Source organism: Malus domestica, chromosome 11, assembly GCF_042453785.1.
Source record: "Malus domestica chromosome 11, GDT2T_hap1".
Classification (NCBI taxonomy): Eukaryota; Viridiplantae; Streptophyta; class Magnoliopsida; order Rosales; family Rosaceae; genus Malus; species Malus domestica.
In genome coordinates, this window is record NC_091671.1 from 8,751,492 (window position 1) to 8,765,040 (window position 13,549).

Genomic DNA, 13,549 nt, shown 5'->3' on the forward strand with positions numbered 1-13,549 from the left:
AATTACACTATCTACCAAACATTTGCAGATCTATAGTTACAGATGTTCACTTTTATGATATTCAACTCAATACCCACATTATTGGCAAAACGACATTTTATAGATCTTTTGAGCACCCGAGCCAATGACAATAACATTGAAGACAACTGCAAAAATTGTACATTATATAAAGAGGCAATCTCAGAATCAAAATTGTCAAAATCAATATTTTATGGCTACATTTTTTTCATCAGTCTTCTCCTTCGAGCAATTTCGTTGTGAGCAGTCCTTTCAGGGAGGGGCTGGATCTTCCAATCCCGCTCCAATCGTGGCAGATTCTGATTTGGAGACTTCGCGTCCGGCTCGGCGTGATCAATTCGACATTGGCGGGGGACAACAGCGACTACCATGGCATCAACGATTTTCCACGTTTCTCAGAGGGTGACGACTCTCTCAATTGGATCTATAAGGCGGAACAGTATTTTGTTTGTTACAATACTCCAGATCCTCCTAAAGTCCTTACAACCTCTTTTTACCTTGACAATGAAGCAATGCAGTGGTTCAAATGGCGCGATTGCCTTCATACTACTCCTACGTGGGAGGAATTTACTGGTGAACTTTGCAAGGAGTTTGGGCCTTCCGAATTTACTGGTGAACTTTACAGAGGCTCTTTTCAAATTGCGCCAAACAGGTACTCTCAAGGACTATATCACTGAATTTCGTAGACTTGCTAATCGTGCTAGAGATGTTGGCCCTGTGCTCCTTAAGAGTTGTTTCCTTGGTGGATTAAAACGTGAATTGATCTATGATGTCAAGTTGTTACGACCTGCTACTGTCCACGATGCCATATCCATTGTTGTTCAGGTCGATTCTACGCTATCTGAATTACGTGAGCTCAATCCTCGAACCCTTCCGTCCGCAAAAATTACTCCACTCCCCATACTGCCTCCCAAGCCTAAAACCCCTATGCTCCCATATCGAAAACTTACCCCCGAGGAGGTTTAGCACAAGAAGGATAAATGGGAATGTTGGTTTTGTCCTGAAAAGTGGGGGAAGGGGCACAAATGTGGCCACAAACAACTACTTTTGTTGGATGTGAGTGATGAGGGTGATTTATGTGAAGATTTGGATGAGGAGGTACCGGCTGAAATCCAGGGCTTGGCACTGAGTGAATGTGCATTTTATTGGGTGCAAGGAACACAGTCTTTACAAACTATGAAGGTTTTGGGCGGCACTGCGAATAACCACTCAGTGCTCATACTTTTGGATTCTGGTAGTACGCACAATTTCATTGACTCTAGGCTTCTTAAGACATTGGGGTGGTCTTTGCAAGCAACCAAGCCTTTTGAGGTAATGATTGCCGATGGTGGGAAAATTACGAGCCAAGGGTGTTGTAGGCACATACCATTGTAGGTGGGCGGATATAATTGTCACACTGACTTATTTTCGCTTCCATTGGGGGGTTGTGAATTGGTCTTAGGGGTGCAATGGTTGTCTATTGTGAGTCCTGGGCTTTGGGATTTCCAGTTACTTACAATGGAGTTCCAAGTGGGCAAAATGAAGTTTAAATTGACTCACAGTTCACCACCACAGCTGACAGTTCACGAAATGGCCCTGCAGCAAGGTGATAAGGAGCTCTCTCAGTCTAATATTGGAGTTCTATTGTATTCTCTGGAGTCTAATGAAAAGGGGAATGATACTTTTAGTTCTCAACAAGTAGATGAGCTGCAGGCAGTTTTGCAACCATTTGACACATTGTTCCAAGTTCCCTCTCAACTACCCCCATATCGACCATAAGATCACAAAATACCACTCATTCCGGGGTTAAAACCCCCAAGTATTAGGCCTTATCATTACGAATCTACACACCTTCTCAGTTGGTGACCGCAACAGTTCGCAGTAATAATTGATTATAGGTCTGAATAGAGATGGAAACGGTGGAAATCGGAAGAAAGACATGTAGATGGGTGTATGGATGAAAGGATCTGAGAGTTAGATGAATGGATCTGAGGGGATAGAGAGATTAGTGATAATCAGTGGTGAAAAGGTTATGGAATACGCAGGAACAAAAGCAGGGGAAAAACAAAAAGGAAAGAAAAAAGATGCAGAGGGAAAGAAGAAAAGGTTGCCACCGACCCTAATCGAAATTAGGATAGGCGGCAAAGGAACATTCTAGGGTTTGTTGATGCTCTCACTCACAGAGAGAAAAGCTCTCACTTTCAGAGAGAATGGCTCTCACTCACAGAGAGATTCTTCTGCGCGAGGGGTTATTTGGGTTTCTTGCTTTGCTGCTTCTTGTTAGGCTGTGGCAAAAAGCCAATTTAGGAGGGCTCCTTTCAATCATTTTTTACCCCTGCATAATATTGTGATTCAATGAAGCTCCATGTTAAATGAACTGCACCAAATAAGCGAGACCTTCTCCGGATCTCTATGTCCATAGCTGACGAACACAAAGATCCAGATCACTCATTTTAAATCATGCGGTTCTCATTAGCCCATTCTACTGACCTCCCTCACACGAACCACGGGTTCAGATCTCTCTCTTTAACAACCTGGATATCCAGGTTCTTGAACTTCGAAAACAAAAATTTGGAGAGGATCTCGACTCCAAATAGGGTAGTTTTTTTTTTTAGCAAGTGGTCATTTACCACAGTAGTAGAAATGAGTTGAGCCTTTGCATGACAATGCAGGTTCAAATCCCATCAGTGACTAATCTAACAAAATATATCACTTGACAAAAAAAAAAGTGTAGTTTTTCTACTATGCATGTAGGTAGCCCCAAAAAAAAGGGACACCCTTCAAAGTTCTATTTCTTTTAGGGGGTAATATGAATGTTCTATTTGTAAGTATATAACTTATGAAAACTAAATCACGGTACCAAATTAACCACTCACCAGATTAAGACATTACTGCTTTTGTAGAAGGGTTCTTCTGCAACTCTACACTACTGGAAACAAGGCTCAATCAATGGGGCTTGAGTATCTGAAAGCTTGTGTATTTGTGAGAGCGCATGGACCCAAGCTTTATACTATAAACGATGGAGTTCAATAAAGACACTTCTCATTATATAATCCTTATCAAACTATCTTTATCACCGTGAAAACTCTAATAAACATATCAGATAATAAAGTCCTAGTTTTATTGAGATTGCTTGAGGCTATTATCCTTATTATACAATTTCTGATAAGCCATTCCACATAGCTAATGTTAATCTCCTTATTATTCCAAAACAATCCATAACTGAAATTTTTGGTAAATTACACAAAACTACCTAAACTATAGGTCGACCCACAATTTCATACTTTATGTTTTAAATATTGCAATGTTATACATCAACTTATGAATTCGTTGTAATGTTATATCTCCGTTGAATTTTCTGTCAATATAGATGTTAAATGATGATGTGGCAGGAGTGGGGGGCCCACTCCTTCTCCAACAGAAATAAAAAAAAAATCCCTCCGTCAAGGATCTGTTGGGATCAATAAATCCCTGCCGTTCACACCGAATCGTGCGGCCAGGAATCTCCATCAAATTTTTGTTATTTTTTCGCACCAACCGAGGCATCTCTTCCTCAGTTTTTCCCTTCCTGCATTTTTTTCCTTCCCTGTTCAGGGTCTTCTATCTTCTCTCTCCATATTCAACAATTCCCTACATTTATTCCTTCCGTGCATTTTTTCCGTCCTTTTGACCATTGAACATAAAACACGGCTCTGAGAAACTTTGTCTGCAACAAGAGCTTGGAAAAAATCAACGGCTTCTTCACAAAACCAGTTCAAGCAAGAAGTTTGAAACAGGATTTGGATTCCAATTAAAAAATAAAAATCAACGAAATTGACTTTTGCATGTGAATTTTCAGTTGAAATCTTCGCAAACCTTACACACGCAACATCTGAAATTATCTCCAGATCCAAACCCTCCTCCATCTGAGCATCAAGCGTAACCGCATCTCCAGCCCCATTCCGGACCTCTCCAACTTCACCGCCCTCAAACTCCTATTCCTCTCCTACAACGAACTCTCCAGGCACTTTCCTACCTCCATAGCTTCTCTCTTCCGTCTCTACCGCCTCAATCTGGTCCTACAACAACTTATCCGGCGAGATTCCCGCAAAGGTGAACCATTTGACCCATCTCCTCACTCTCCGGCTCCAGGCGAACCGTTTTTCTGGTTCAATTTCAAGTCTGAGCCTATGCAAATCTGCAACACCACCTGGAGTTTGCAGATCTGCGCCCGCAGAAGGTGACTCGACGAGGCGGCTGGAGTGGGACGGCCAGTGGGCGGTCAAGGGAGCGTTGAGGTCGAGGGAGATGTGGCTGGGGATCGGCGCAGGAAATTTGAGTGTTTAAGGAGGACGAGCAAGAAGAGGGATGGAGGAGGGAGTGAGGGGAGGAAGAAGGGGGATGGAGGAGGGGGTGAGAGCAAAGAGAGTGATGAGGGAGACGAGTGAGAAAGAGAGGAGTGAGTGAGGAGAAGAGTTTTTTTAATAATTAACTTTAATTGTCACATAAAAAATTAATAATTAATAAAATTTTTATTTCTGTTGGAGAAGTACTCGGTCATATTCTTGCCACGTCATTATTTAACATCTAAATTGACAAAAAATTTAATGGAAGTATGACATTGCAAAGAATTTATAAGTTGAGGTATGATATTGCAATGCTTAAAACATGAGATATGAAATTGTGGTTCGTCCTCTATTTTAGGTAATTTTGTGTAATTTATCCAAAATTTTGGTTGTGGATTGTAGGGAACTGATGCAGTGGCAGTCTTATTTCATATAAGTTGCTTTCATTTGTGTGTTTTATTCCAATTTGTTATGCGGGTTTACAATTCTGTTTAGACATATTAACAACAATGTGTACATCTCGATTTATATATATATGTACATCCATATTTACAATCCTATTTACACAAACATACTATTCAGAACTTCCGACTCTCTTCATTGAAACTTCGAGTTTTTTTCCCCCGGCTTACAAATTGGAATAAAACTGTAATTATTGAGGTGATTTTTTTTAATTGTTAAAAAATTGGATACTTTCTTCAGTCAGTCTTCAAATACATTTAATAAGAAATGTCAAAAACAAATATATGCTGATCTACAAATTTTAAGTATGCCATGAAGAGAAAAATAATAATTACAACTGACACATGTTAAAGCAAACATATGAGGAGAAAGTAGACTCTTCAAATTGCTAACCTCACATTTTCCTCTAAGCTAACCACAATAAACTCTTCTACCATAATTCTTAGCATGCACGCATGAATAAAGGTTAGAATTCACATCTTATTGTAAACAGAAATATACTCTCATTCTGCTAAATTGTGAACTGAGAGAGACAAATGCATAGATGTAGGAAAAGAATTATAAACCTTAAAAAATGTAAAAAAGGGTAATCATCCTTTTATAAATGCTTTATTATACTTTGTACCTCATATTTTCAATACAAATTTAACTTTTGGTCTCAAATCTTTCATTGGCAACCATTTTTTTTCCCCAAAGGTTGTACTACAGTAGCATATTTCAAAATATCTTGCAATTTGACAATTAGCTTTGTAAGATTTCTTTAAAATGTTTAAAAAATGTTGATAAGCCCATGTTGTCAATAAATGGGTCTTTGTCAGGGATATGTAAATTATTACCTGTGAGAATGTTGTTCTTATCTATGAGAGACAATAGTTGGGAATCGAGAAAATAAAACTGAGATCATAGAATCTGTTGATGAAAATCTGACAACTCCTTGGAAATTGTTCTGCTTTGCTATTGAAGAATAAATGAGCGGCTAGTAGGACAATTTTGTGTGATGTTTTACTTTGCCCGTATAGAAATGTGAAATCTCATAAACAAATCCATGTTTTATCTTTGGAGCAACTAAATTATAATCATCTTTCTACATGATTGAACGAAGAAGGAAAAAGTTAGTAACAAATAGCTAAAAGCTTTTTCTATCAACGAAAAGCGATTCTAACAATATTTCATAGAAAAACTTAAAAACTTGACCAGTTTTCTAACCTGAGAAAGAATTATAGGACCTCCTTGAGTTTGAAACAGCTTCTCTGCCTTCATCATAACAAATAATTAGAAATTAAATTTAGCTTCAAAATTATTTATTAAAAAAATTAAATTGCATTGGAGTAAACGGAAGATTTATAATATCCTACCTTGAAAGGCTCATTGTCCTTCGAAAAACAATTCCGGAGACATATTTCAGCCAAACTGGGAATCCCCTGTTTCAGAAACAGAACAAAAAACAGAGTAATGAATATAACCATATTTACGTAAGATAAAAAAAAATATTCAAAAAATATTCTTAACAAAAATAATTACCCGAAGTTCCATTCAGCGCAAACATAAGGGCCAATCTGGAGATTAACAAATAGGCTTGCTTGTTGCACCAGCTTGATGAACTTGACCAAATCATATTCGTCCCTCAAAATAATACTGCAAATTTGAAAAAATAAAAAACCAATGAATTAGCATAAATATATTTGCATTAGAGAGGGCAAAGAAAATGTAAATTTTAAATGTGAAATGCTGATTGCATGACTTTTCCCGGATAATGTTCATGGCCATTCCAAAACACAGAGTATGACAATCCCAAAACACAGAAGAAAAAAAACCCTAATACACAGTCCTAAATTTCTTGTTGGGGTTTATCAGAAATTTGTGAATCAAATTCAAATTCCTATCCAAACTCAATAACCAGAAAACCAAACAGAGAATACAAATTCAATAATCCCAAAAGTTATTGAAATCAAACCTATTTCAACTCTAATATAATCCAAAATACCAAATTCGCTTACCTTCAGTCAAAGATTCATGAAAAAGAAAAAAAATTATATACCTTGATGATAAAGAGTTTGGAAAGCCGCAGAGAAAAACTGGAAAATTCGAGTAACAACTTCTGCTGCAACTAATAATCAAAGCAGATTAGAAAAGTACACCCAAAGCTTGAAAAAAAAAAATTAAATCGCACACAATCAGAAAAATAGAAAACTCACCAGTAAACGTTTGATCGTATCCTCTCTTCCTGAAGTCAAAAATCAAAACACATCAGAGAACCACACGTAAACCACGGAAAAAACAAAAAAAATATTAAAATCCCATGTGGCAAGAAAACCAAATAACTCACCAAAGAACTTTAGATCGCATAGGCAAAAAAAGCGATTCGAATTTAACCCAGATCGACAACCACAACAAAAATCACAGAGTCCATAAATAGAAGGAAAACCAGAAGATGGAAAATTTTTCAGGAAGAAAACGACCATGGGTAAGAGCGATGTGAAGCAAGAAAACCGCCGTAGTTAATCGGCGAGAAAAACCAGACAACGACGGGCAGCATGCAGGGCCGGCCCAGGCCCAGTGCAGGAGGGGCGACCGTCCAGGGCCCAAAAAAATTAGGGGCACCAAAATTATTAGGACGGTATATTTATATATATTTTTATAAGAGTATAGATTTATAAAATTTGATTCAAAAACATAGAAATTTAACTAGAAGTGGTGGTTTGTCATTTAAAAATAATAAGGAGGTCTTGGGTTCAAAACACCATGTGTGCTTATTTACTTTCCTTTTTTTTACAAATTTCTTTTTATAAGAGTATAAATTTAGAAAATTTGGTTAAAGGATCAAGAAGTTTAATTAGAAACAATGATTTTTATTGTTTAAAATTAACAAGAGGTCCTTAGTTCGAAATGCTATGTGCATGTTTATTCTTTTCAATTTTTACAAATTTTTGTTTGGTTGGTAATTTATTTTTAGTTACTATCTAGTAGCTATGTGGGTTGTTATTTTTAAATATTCGTTTTAATTCAAGTCTAATCTTCAACAAAGAATAATACGTAGACCAAATTTGCAAATTATATGACGTGTCATCAAAATGTTTAATTTAGTGCCCATTCATTAATAATACATATCAATTAAAGACTCGAAAACATCATTATTTTTTAGTCCCATATTGACCAGGTTAGTAAATAAGAAAAAAACACCTCACGATTTATTCAAAAACACATTCAAAGTTCAAATGGAAAACAAAACTCATCATCTATCTACTTGTAAGCCCGAAGTTTTTTTGTTTCCCTCTTTCAATACAAAATAAATTAGTCTTTCTGTATTTCTAAATTATTGAGTTTGAAGTGTTTTTCTAAGTATAATTTTTTTCGATATCTTATGTGTGAAAATAAATAATTTTCTTACATAAAGTTAGGGCACTTTTTTTTACGTCGCCCCGGGCCTCAAAAATCTCTAGACCGGCCCTGGCAGCATGAACAACGGCAGTGTGAAAGAGGAGAAAAAACACCCAAGAGGGTAATCAATAGACTAGAAGCACCATCGTTGATAAACACGTGGAAAAGATGGAGCTGAAGAGTCCAGAATAGAGGAAAAGAAAAACGAAGCACGGATGACAACACGTGTAAAAAGGGTCCAAACGAATTTAAACAAATCAAGTAAGGATAAATCGGCATCACACTGTTAATGAACAGTATTTTTTGTGTTTGGTAATTTTACAGAATAAAATTGCTTGAAACAGAAGCTGAGAGATTATTTCAGTTTTCCATCACATATGTGGGAACAACGATTGTTTTGGATATCTTGTACATAGACCTGTAAACGGGTCGGGTTTACTGAGTCACTCGAACCTAACTCGTTAAACTAACAGGTCATCTGAACCCAACCCATTAAGTTAACAGTCACCTGTTTCAACCGTTTCATCCGTTAACATTTTTATTTTTTATTTTCAATCGACGATAGGGTGACCCCGAGCTCCTCTGCTTGGACAAAAGCCCAGCCTTCTCGACATTGCTGAGCACCTTCCGCTTCTCTAGCTTCTTGAAGACATCGATTTCCACTTCCTCCGCCACTTCGTAGAAGATTCCCGCTCCGTACCACTTTTTCTCCCAGCTGTTGTCGAGCTTGTTCACCTGGAAATTTACGAAATTCACATTTTCTCAGCAAACAAACAAAAGGGTATTTGTAAATTAACCAAAAAACAAAACGGTATTCGTAATTTTATATAAAGATAATTTCTTGGCAGCCAAACAGAAGTTACAGAGTAAGAGTGAAGGTAATTACCTTCTTTTGGAGTGCCATGGAAACGATTGTTGATGATCGAGATTTGGCGGGGAAGGTGCGGGGAGAGCCAGAGATGGAATTGAAGTGGGGTTTGGACTTTGGAGGAGATGAAGTTTTTGGTGTGGTTGAGATTACAGGTAGCTGAAGATACTGCAGCAGGAGACTGGAGAGAGTGGTAATTTCTGAGGAAGAAGATGAGGGAGACGAGAGAGAACGAGAGCCAGAACATGCAAGACAGAGTGAGGGTTTAATTATTGAATATTGAAATTACACAAAAGCCCTTAATAATGGGTGTTAACGGATGATTAATGAGTTTTGCAGGTTCATCCAAAATGACCCGTTATTTAACGGATGCTTAACGGGTTGACCCGTTAACCATCCGACCCATTAAACACTCATCCGAATACTCATTTTAACGGATCGGATCGGATCAGGTTAACGGGTCAGGTCTGAAATGCCAGGTCTACTTGTACATGTAGACATGGCGCCTCATTTTGAAATGTTTTGAGATGCCGTCTATTTGAAAAGATTGAAAAAATAATAGTTTGATGCTGATCTACATCATGTACAGTTGTTTTGATGAACTGTTTTAACTAATTGGTTTGAAATTCTAATGTTTTCTGATTTGTTCTTCTGCAGTTTGAATTGGTTTCCTATATCTCACGTCTGGTTTTGGTGGGAGTTTGCTTTCAGCTCTTTTTATTCAATATGGTATTTATGTTGGTGCTTCTGGTGCACTTTTTGGTTTACTAGGAAGCATGCTTTCAGAGCTCATATCAAATTGGACAATGTATGTAAATAAGGTAAATAAAGTTTTTGTATACTCAATGATGCACCTCTTTATAGTATGTGCACGACCCTTTGATCTTACAGTTTCAGATTTCTATCCGCTGTTAGCAGCATTGCTTACTCTCCTTTTCATCATCATAATAAACTTAGCAGTGGAATTCTACCACATGTGGACAACTTTGCTCATATTGGAGGATTTGTCTCCGGATTTCTTCGTGGATTTTTGTTTTTGATCCGCCTCCAGTTTAAATGGCTTACACAACGGAATGCTCCCCCTAGACGTGTTAGTACTCCAGTTAAATCTAAACACAATGCGTATCGATATGTATTGTGGGTCCCCTTTTTGATACTATTGATTGTTAGGTAAGCTCCTCCTCGATCTCTGATTTAATTTTTTGACTTCAGGAACCTAATCGATTCCCTGCATGAGAATCTGGTAGCCACAGTTGGCGCGTGCACATTTTTTTTTTTTATCAAATCAGAGAACTAGAGGTCGCACTTGGTGCGATGGCAAGTGCCTTCGCCCATGAGCGGTAGGTCTCGGGTTCGAGACTTGGGAGTAGCCTCTCCATAAATGGGGGTAAGGCTAGCCGACATTCACCTCTCCCAGACCCTGCGTAAAGCGGGAGCCTTGTGCACTGGGTACGACCTTTTTTTATCAAATCAGAGAACTGGATTTTGTGTAGATATGTAGATATCATGTGTCCTGTAATATTTCTTCATTATTGTCATTGCAAATAGTCTCTGTATCTGCTTGTTTCTGATCAGAATGGTTTGGAGAAGGCATTGGGTTATTGTTATCGCTGTTCTCTTTGTAGTACTAATTGGTCACTTCGTTGATAGCTTCTACTTTGTTGTTTTAGGTTGTATGTGTTGGCAGATTGTTGTTTTGTTATTGGAAATAAAAGTTCATTTTCCTCATATCTACGTGGTATCAGAATATGCAGGCATTTTCGAACAGTCATCATGTTTTTGACAGGTATACTCTTGGCCTAGTTACTCTTTTTCAAGAGGTCAATCTAAACAATCATTGTTCCTGGTGTCATTATTTGAGCAGTGTCTCTACATCAAAATGGAATTGCAAATCACAAAATACTTATTGTTTGGTAAATTAACTTCCGCCTTAATATTTGATAGATAGAAGTGCTTGCTTATTAATACGATCATGGTTTCATTCAGTCGTTCTAATTTGACATGTCGTTTAATCTAATGCCTTCAAAAATGACTCACGAAATTCTGAATCAGGAAATTGCTTCTACAATGTACTTTGCTAGTACTATAAATTGGTTTTGTACTGACATATTGTTCTTTATATGAATGTGAGGCTTTGAGAAATATCAAGCATCGAAATCTCGTCAAGATTATAACTGCATGTTCAAGTGTTGATTCTCTTGGTAATGATTTCAAGGCTTTGGTTTATGAGTACATGGAAAAAGGAAGCTTAGAGAAGTGGCTGCATCCACCGACTGATATTGAAGAAGCAAGAGAGGCACCCAAGAGTTTAAATCTTTTGCAAAGGCTCAGCATTTCCATAGATGTTGCTTGTGCTCTCGATTAGTCGATTATCTTCATAATCACTCCGAAACACCGATAGGTCATTGTGTTCTGAAACCAAGTACTGTTCTTTTGGACAACATGTCGACTGGACATGTTTCTGACTTTGATTAGCAAGGTTTCTCTCACAACTGACCAGTATAAAAGCTTCAACAAATTAGACAAAGTTCAACTGGAATAACATGAATGATTGGTTATATGGTTTTAGGTAAATATTCACAGTATGACTGGATGTCTTCACTTCCAATTAACCACACAATCAAAGCTAAACTGGAGACGGAATTGTCCATATCACCAAGCTAGTTCCACCATAATTGTCTATACAAACCATGTGGGATAACACCATTAGCTTAAAATTGTGTTGGAACGAGGAGAATAACTTATTACTGTTGGAAATGTGCCTTAAAGCCAATCATATGATGATACTTTACGGACATTTCACATGTTAAACTAATCTAGTTTAACTATAAAGGGCAAAAATTATTGTTTGAGCCGTCTCATATAAATGTTATATGCTTAAACAATAAAGTCCAAGGAATATGTGATTGGAAGAATGCGATCTAATGAAGTTAGATTCATGAGACCATTCTTTCGTAGACACATCCTAAATGTTCCTGATCATAGGATTGCCAATTGGGCATTGACAGTCCGTTAAGATCGGTACGTGCTGTGTTTTCTCTCAGGGAGAGTGACTAGTCTCGAGTCATTGGTGTGTGTGACATCAAGACAAGTACGTAGGTGCTCAATAGAGAATGAGTCCACTGAACACGATCAACGAAGAGTTCTCATATTCATATCACATGAGAACTCATGGTTGGGATAATGCAAAGTAGTCCTTTGACCTGAGGCATCACAGTTGTCTTGTTGTTAAGTACTTGATCTTTGATTATGTCAAAGTCACCCTATCGGGGTGTCCACGGCATCGTTGAGGTTAAGCCACTTAGCCATGGAGACAAGTGAATGTGCAACAAGGGATCTCTAACCTTCAAACCGTTTGAGGGAGAATAATCTATGATATGATTTAGAACCTCTGGCCAGAGTATGAATGAGATTTAGGAATGCGTTCCAAATCACATTCAAGGAAATCATATAAGCACACGAATCACATTGGATAGTAGACGTGAATATATAAACTATCAAACCAAACAATGTGGTCAAGAGTATTAGATTAGAGAAAGACCGTATTGCATTTGTAATCCCAAACTGAATAGGTTCTCTAACCTCTTCTGATTAGCTTGGGTAACCATGATATGCTGCTAGGTGTCACTCATGGTTTGTGGAAGCCCTAAACGTGTGTAATCACTAAAGGGAGAATTGAAAGTAAGTTTCAATTCACAATCGATGTAAAATGGTTTTAATCGCCCACTGCCTCGCTAAAAGGAACCTAATGGATCGTACACCGTGTAAGGTGGAGATTGAAGAAACAATGGAGATGAGTAAGAATAATTAAATGGTTTAATTATTAATGGCAAGGATTAATTAATATGTTAATTAATCAAACGAATAAGTTCGTTAAAGATCTCGGGATAGTTTTGGACCTTAAGGCCCAATGGGCTTTGAACGTCAAGCCCATTGACTTAAGTTGTATGACAACTTAATGAATAAAGATTCACAAAGGCCCAAAAGCCCAAATCCATTATATGGCCGGCCATATGAGAATATTAGGGTTTTGGTTCTTTAGGTCACTTAAAGAAGTGACTATATAAAGAACTTTATAGCCTAAAATTCAATAAAAGGGTTCTTTTGGAGAAAATTGGAGAGAACATGTTCTTTCCTTTTCTCTCTAGGAGGAAGGCCTCCTTGGAGGGTGTAGCTAGCAATCCTACTACTCCAAGGTCACTCATTTCTTCTCCAATCTAACCTTGGTGAAGAGACTTAGAGGTTCTCAATTTTGGGAACTTGGAGAAACCTATTCTTCCATCCAAATCCATAGGTTTTAGATGCAAGGAATGAAGGTCCTCTCTTTGGGTGATTAGCCTTTGTTTATGCAAAGAGGAATCTACAAAGGTATAATTTCAACTCACTTTGTTTTGAGTTGTGTTTTGGTTCACCAATCTACTAGGCTTTGAATTTCATGGGTAATGTTTTGTTTTTGAATGCATGCAAGCATGATTCCGCCTTTTAATTGTTAAATGCATGCTATAGATGTTATTCAAAT

At 37.6% G+C, this 13,549-nt stretch overlaps 1 protein-coding gene, 2 long non-coding RNA genes and 1 pseudogene across 8 annotated transcripts; 1 reads left to right on the forward strand and 3 right to left on the reverse strand.

The window, feature by feature from the left end:
* Positions 1 to 3,195: 3,195 nt before the first annotated feature.
* LOC139189169 (uncharacterized) lies at positions 3,196 to 4,415 on the reverse strand. The gene is made up of 2 exons (XR_011572805.1): positions 3,853 to 4,415; positions 3,196 to 3,703 (listed from the first exon to the last, which is right to left on the reverse strand). It is a non-coding gene; the product is annotated as an uncharacterized lncRNA (long non-coding RNA).
* A 597-nt stretch (positions 4,416 to 5,012) lies between these two features.
* On the reverse strand, positions 5,013 to 7,319 carry LOC103451354 (beta-galactosidase 5-like). Of its 6 annotated transcripts, none has more exons than XM_070807548.1 (7): positions 7,244 to 7,319; positions 6,980 to 7,008; positions 6,823 to 6,891; positions 6,306 to 6,419; positions 6,140 to 6,205; positions 5,991 to 6,034; positions 5,013 to 5,730 (listed from the first exon to the last, which is right to left on the reverse strand). In XM_070807548.1, the coding sequence occupies exons 1-7, from the start codon at positions 7,244 to 7,246 to the stop codon at positions 5,642 to 5,644; spliced, it is 414 nt and encodes a 137-aa protein (XP_070663649.1). In that variant the 5' UTR covers positions 7,247 to 7,319; the 3' UTR covers positions 5,013 to 5,641. The 6 variants fall into 6 exon arrangements, with proteins under 6 accessions (XP_070663649.1, XP_070663652.1, XP_070663650.1 ...); XM_070807551.1 differs by having other exon boundaries at positions 5,013 to 5,868; positions 7,244 to 7,307; XM_070807549.1 differs by having other exon boundaries at positions 6,823 to 6,885; positions 7,244 to 7,300.
* Positions 7,320 to 8,510: 1,191 nt separating this feature from the next.
* Positions 8,511 to 9,280, reverse strand: LOC139189170 (uncharacterized). The gene is made up of 2 exons (XR_011572806.1): positions 9,049 to 9,280; positions 8,511 to 8,897 (listed from the first exon to the last, which is right to left on the reverse strand). It is a non-coding gene; the product is annotated as an uncharacterized lncRNA (long non-coding RNA).
* Positions 9,281 to 9,692: 412 nt separating this feature from the next.
* On the forward strand, positions 9,693 to 11,395 carry LOC108173537 (RHOMBOID-like protein 1; annotated as a pseudogene).
* The last annotated feature ends 2,154 nt before the right edge of the window (positions 11,396 to 13,549 follow it).

Coding starts and splice junctions, on each gene's coding strand:
- LOC103451354 (XM_070807548.1), bottom strand. Junction 6,206..6,305: donor TGCGCTGAATGGAACTTCGG/GTAATTATTTTT, acceptor TTTCTGAAACAG/GGGATTCCCAGTTTGGCTGA. Junction 6,035..6,139: donor AGGACAATGAGCCTTTCAAG/GTAGGATATTAT, acceptor TGATGAAGGCAG/AGAAGCTGTTTCAAACTCAA.